Source organism: Schistocerca americana, chromosome 4 (assembly GCF_021461395.2).
Source record: "Schistocerca americana isolate TAMUIC-IGC-003095 chromosome 4, iqSchAmer2.1, whole genome shotgun sequence".
Taxonomy (NCBI): domain Eukaryota; kingdom Metazoa; phylum Arthropoda; class Insecta; order Orthoptera; family Acrididae; genus Schistocerca; species Schistocerca americana.
The window spans coordinates 483,748,823-483,755,248 of NC_060122.1; the positions used below are offsets into that span (position 1 = coordinate 483,748,823).

The 6,426-nt window shown below is 44.0% G+C and overlaps 1 protein-coding gene across 1 annotated transcript in view; it reads right to left on the reverse strand.

Annotated features, from left to right (window-relative positions):
• LOC124613568 (inhibitory POU protein-like) overlaps nucleotides 1-4,776 on the reverse strand; it is a 470,716-nt gene extending 465,940 nt beyond the window's left edge. The window contains exon 1 of the mRNA XM_047142283.1: nucleotides 4,615-4,776. Coding sequence (XP_046998239.1) covers nucleotides 4,615-4,776 — 162 coding nt within the window. The remainder of the gene's footprint in view (nucleotides 1-4,614) is intronic.
• Between the last annotated feature and the right edge of the window lie 1,650 nt (nucleotides 4,777-6,426).

Genomic DNA, 6,426 nt, shown 5'->3' on the forward strand with positions numbered 1-6,426 from the left:
TATCTGATCAACATTTACGTGTAAATAATGCACAATGAAAAAAATACGATGCGTCTGCCTACAGCTTTTAACCCATATCATTCTAGTTTCTTATGATTTTCCGTATTGTCTGGATTTTCGCCTATCCGAATGACCTATGGTGCCATCTACTGCGTATAAACGGGCTTTCAATGTACTTGAAAATGTCCAAAGGCCGAAAATGTACATTAGTGCGAAAACAGAATAAAAATTGATAGCTGCAGGTATCACGGAGTCATTAAAGAAAGATGACGTAGATGATGGTTAATAGTGTAGCCAAGGCCAGCTTGCAGAAAATCAGGACTTAGGTATTAGTCACTTACAAAGCTTGGTGAGACAAGGACCCGAAAGTCAAGATATACGAAAATATCATTAGGTAAATATTTCGCTGTTATGTATTATGAACAAAGTTGGCACACTGGTACAACTGCAAGCAAAAATACTGTTTTCTTCTAACGATACAACAAGTTTACTGGTACAGTCACACAGTCGGGCAAACAACGATTGGTAAAAGTAAACTTGTTGTTTCATTAGATATCAGTAACAGTCATGGTAAAGCCTAACTTCAAATGTTCGAATTTACTGTTATGTTCATCACAAGTAGCAACTACGAGTTATTAATTTATAAAATGCGACATTTCAGTGTAGGTCAACAAACAACAAATTATTTAAACATTATTAACCATCATTTAACATGCATAATCAGTAGTTAGACTATGAAAGCACGAGAGTTTTCTCGCCGTTTTTCGTCAGTTTCATTAAATACACGCACATTAGAAATACGATTTTCTGTAGGAAAGGGCCATGCACGCACGTGCTTCAGGTAAACCGGTTTCTCGAGGACTGTAGCCATGAAGTCAGACAGGTATCTTTGCACCACCGGCATCATGTAATTACGTGGTTTTGGGAACCAGCGGTATGGTGGTAGAAATACAAAAGTCAAAGCGACGCGGCTGAGTGTTTTCGAAACGTACAGTTCGGGCGTCCGTTGAGGCGTCTCTTTACTTCAAGGCCGCTCACGACCTCCATCTTTCTTGTTTACCACTATTGACGTGTTTAGAAATCCACTTCAGAACTTTGATGAACGAGACGAGTGTTGAAGTGAATATGCGTTGTGTTTCTAATTGTTAGTAGTGCCCAAAAGTAGAGACATTTGGCATCCAGCGTACGATTACTACTACTCTAGGTGATTTTCTCCGTTAGATAGTGTTCGCGACTTCCATAGTCGTCGATGACTGCTGCACCTAAGGCGATTATAATCGTGGCGGATGAAGTCGCGGGAAAATTAAAAGTGGGTTTTCGACTTGTGGCAAAAATCTGTGGCTCTAGCAGTTGTCTTAAAAACAGCGTACGAGAGGTCAACTCACATTGCAATCTTAAATATTTAGCCGTAGGAGCATTATTCGTTGTGTTTGAAAGTATTGGCATCAAAAAACTATGGTGATAGCTCATGTCACGGCCAGCAAGTTTTGTTATATACAAGACGTTCGATGACGCTTCCTGCCGATTGTAAGAGCCCTTTGGTATTCGCTGGCCCTCCGACGAGATTTCATTGAACTAGCAAGGTCTACTAAGCAGGTGTGCTGCAAACTACTTAGTCCAGAAAACTGATTGATTCTCAACAAGAAAACGTTAAGAATGAGTGTCTTGTAGAGGAGAACAAAGTTTTAGAAAAGGATCACGAAATTTAATTTTGCTGGGGATGTTCCCCTTCATTCGAAGGAAATGAATAGATTGTAGGCTACACACAAGGCATACGCATGCCACAGATTGTTTGCGCCCTGGCGCTTGTCACGGGCATAACGAATACAAAAGAACGCCTAGTGTCTGCGAGAAGCATCAGCCGACACTTTGTCTCTAGCAGAAGTTCTTCCCCAAGCGTGATAATCACCCCTGAGTGTTTTATGCAAAGACTTTAATACATACTGTAGTTGTTTGTCGTTGCAGAAGACGTAACTGCCTACGATAATGGTGGAGGATTCATTCACTTACTATGAATCGTCTAAGTGAAGTACGGCCTGTGTGTTGTTACACAAGAATCTTAGGGACTATCCTGAGAATTTTTTTTGTTATTATCGTATGTGTGTAAACGTCTTTCGAGTTACCGTTATCAAATATCACAACTACATTACAAAAGAAAGGAACAAAGTTGTGTGGTGGTGTTGGTAAATAAGAAAAAATTCTTCCGTACCTCCATCCTTAACACACGATCATTATGATGCGGAGATTTGGTAGTTTAGAGACAGAGATTATTTCTCCGCCACATTTATTATTAGATCAGTGTCCAAATGATCCATGAGACGTTTACTACTCGGACAGAGCCACACAGAGTGTAAAGTGAACCTCGTGCCTGCTGCACTGTAGAAACACCTCAGCCTGTCAGGGATGCCAACGACAATTGCCGCGAAAATAAATAAGCTACAGCGACAGTCGCGGTTGGAAAGTTGGTGAAGTGGTAGTTTCAGCGCAGTGTGGCACCTTCCGACCGGATCAGATTGTTCGATTTCTGGCTCGACAAACTTCATCGGAGAACATCGTCTAATGTGGTATTAGTCTAAGGCTTATGCGAAAGGAAACCTGACACTCGCCCCGGCTGTAGAACATTTTTCCACACAAGCGACTTATACTTTGGCGCAACCCCTCTACCCTCATACGTCAATTTGCTCATGCCATAATAACCGTAGCTTTTCGCGACCTGGATGTGGGTTCGGTTAAGCCTATTGGTGATAGCACAATTTGCAGTGGCACGCCTGTCACTGAAATGGCACCAAGCAAGAATATCTGCACCAAGCTGTGAGCCACACTATTATATTATTTATTCTTTTATAAACTCTAAGTTGTATATACATGATGAAACGCAATTAATAGGAAAGGTTAATTCCTCATAAAAAATAAGAGCACAGAAGCAAAAAAGTTTCAGTAAATACGGGTGTGCAATCTATGTGTTTACGAGATCGTTGCGAACATGTGGTTACGAGCCTTTAGTATCATCTGTGGTCCCACTAGGTATAAAGGTATTTCAAATGTAAACTTCTCTATTAAACCCGGTCTAATTAAGCTCATATTTCACCCATGGATCATGCTAGTATGCTACTGATATTGGAACACGCACAACGGGGCATCAGCGTACTGATGGTGTAAGACGGCATCTAAAGCGCCGATATGGTCCAAAATGGATAGCTCGAGCACAGCCTGTAGCTTGATCTCCAAGATCACCTGACCCCAATCATCTGGATTCTTCTGTTTGGGGTCGTCTCTGTACTGAGGCGTACAGATCTTTATAAAACGCATGACACACAAATGCTGACTTTATTTGTATATTATTCTGACCGGTTTCGGTCATAAACCATGTTCACGGTCGTCGAAAAATTAATCTGCAGCCAACATTTCATATCAAAACTAAAAATATCGTTCATTTCGAACATTAGAGTATATCTGTATGAAGAGCAACTAAATTAAGATAACCAACACAAGATACGATCTCTCGTGTTGGTTCTCTTCATTTAGTTGCTCTTCATACAGATATACTGTAATGTTCAAAATGAACGATACATTTAGTTTCGATATATAATGTTGGCTGCAGATTAATTTTTCGACGACCATGAATAGCATTTATGACCGAAACCGATTGCAATAAAATACAAATAAAGTCAACATTTGTGTGTCATGCAGTATATAAAGTATTTACAAGCCGATAACAGTCTTAACAGGATGCACTGAGATCTCTCATTGATACTGTTCACCTGGAGCAGCGAATTCTACAGGACTGTCTAGATTTACTTAATGATGTAGGGGTGTTTCAAAGAAGTCACAACTCACTGCGTGACCAATGTGATGACGAAATGTTGAAGACCTCCGTCAAGAGGTACCAGTGTACATGTAGAGTGAGGAAGTAGAATTTTATTTCTTGTAAAGGTATCCTTCGGTGAAACTTGAACCCCATTTCATGGAGGTTACTCGCAAAGATTTACGTGTCAATTTTAATTAAATTTTACCAGGACAGTATTTGATACTAAAGTCGGTGGCAGATCGTAACCACAAACAATCGCAATTATCTCATAAACGGCCCGTTTGCGGATCAGTGTTTATTGGAAAGATTTTGCTAATATTATCGCACGCTTCCACCAGTGTCAATTTTCGCTACTAATTCTGATGCATCGCCTGTGGCTGCCCTAAGCGGGTCCGGCTTCGATTCCCGGCCAGGTTGGAGATTTACTCCGCTCGGGGATTGGATGTTGTGTTGTCCTCATCATCAGCGACATCCAAGTCGCCAGGTGTGGCGTCAACTGAAAAGATTTGCAGTTTGGCGACCGAACTTTCCCAAGTGGGGACTGCCGGCTGTCAATGCCATACGGTCACTTCCTTTTTATGATGCATCCAAATACACAAACTTGGCACATGGGCGCCTCTGGTGCCCTTCTCAGTATGGTGCCCCAAAGCGGCCGCTTGCGTCGCTTTGGACTTGAAACGACCCACGAGGACACCCCTAAACGTCGGGGCACATTACGAAAATCGGGTTACACTGACGGTTATATGGGCAGCGGGTACCGACACGGAGTGCTGGTGCGAGGCGCGACAGCGCACGGCGGGACTTACCGAGGGGTTGGGCATGCAGCGGCGCATGGGGTCCGGCGAGCGGTAGGTGGGCGAGTAGCGGCCGCCGGGGAAGCAGGAGCTGGGCGCGCTGATGGGCGGCGGGTGCAGCGCGCCGGCCGCCGCCGCCGGCTTGCCGTTCATCATCTTGTCGGGGCTGTACATGGCTGGCCACTGCTGCCGCTACTGCTGCTGCAGCATGCCGCTCGGCACTGCCCGCCGGCCGGCGCGGGCTGCCGGCCGCGGGCCGCCGCCGCGCCGCGCTCTGCGCATGCGCCGCCGCCATGGCGGGCGGCCGCCCCCGCCCCCGCTGCCCGCCCCCGCGCGCGCGATGGCCCCGCCCCGCACATGGCACGCCACGCGCTCCGTCCCACCACGCGCCCGCCTCCGACCGTGTTTACGCTCTTATCACCGGACGCGACTTAAAAGACGAGATGCCGTTTGATAAAAAAGTAACCCGCGTCGGAATCTAGGACGGAGCCCGCTCCCCGCAGACGCAATCACGCTGGCTGCTTGCGGTTTATATTAGCATTTATTCGGACGATTTCCTGTACCGCTCGCACTCCGTCACAAGGAAACCACTCCTCAGAGCACATCCCAAAACCACCCCTTCCTTCAGAGCAATTCTTACACAGTAACTACAAAAAAAAGCATTCTCTTCTTTTGTAACAGTAACCGCAGGAAAGAGAATAATTTAGCGCGCATTGTTTATTCACTATTCTCGAAATCAAAAATAGTACCGATGTTTACCAACTCTCCTATTACCTCCATCATTACAACTTATCATCCTAATCTTCCCTCGCAGTATTTTTTCGATCTTCTACCTCATTTCAAATCCCGCGAGGAATGCAACGTCTCCGCGGACATCACATATTATTTATACGCGATTCAAAGGGGAACGGGACTTTCGAAAATGTTCAGCAATCCCAGTATTTTTCTTTCCTCCGTTCCTCCTCAAATACCTGGAGGAATAAAGGTTTCTGTAATAACCGCAGTTAGTCACCTTTTTTGATGGAAAATTCTGTAATGATTTCTACATTTTAGAATTGTGGTAGTCAATCTTGTTTCCTCAAGAGCCAGTACTGACATTCTAGGGTGGCACCTCGGGCCACATTTGTACTGTTAATTGGTAGCCTACATAAATTAAAACATGGTCCAGGTAGACTCTGTTCTCTTTAATTCTCTATGCGATTGGCCAGGTTCAATCTTTGGCCATTTTCAAGTACGTATCTTAAACTTTCAGATTTGTTTTACATTATAATATACCGCTGGTACGCGTGAACAGAAATACACCTTACTTCTGAGCGTATGTGGCAGAAAAACAATACAATATTGTATGTGGTTATGTAAAAATAAAACTATTCTATTGTTTTTGTACCACACACCCACAGAAGTAAGATATATTCCTGTCCGCATGTACCAGTGAAATATTATAACGTAAAATGAAGCTGGAAGCTCAAGATAAGTGCTTGAAAATCACCAGTGACTGAAACTGCCCAATCACACAGGTAATAAAAAGAATTCAGCGATCTGGACCATATTTTCTTTCTCAAAACATGTTGACACTGTAGATCCCCACAAATATAAAATTTTGCTGTATAAGTTAGTATCTTATGAGTTCCCAATAGACTAGCTATAGTAGGGGCGCGGCAAGTTCACCGCCGTCCTCCCTCCTACTGATATCTAAAAGTCTAAGCCATTCGGAACACTTCGTGTCGGCTTTTCTTTGTTTTAGATTGCTTCCAATCTCGTAAACCCCAAAGTTGTGACGTTGTAATTGCCTGACGCTATGCTGTCCTATTGTCGTGTTGCCTG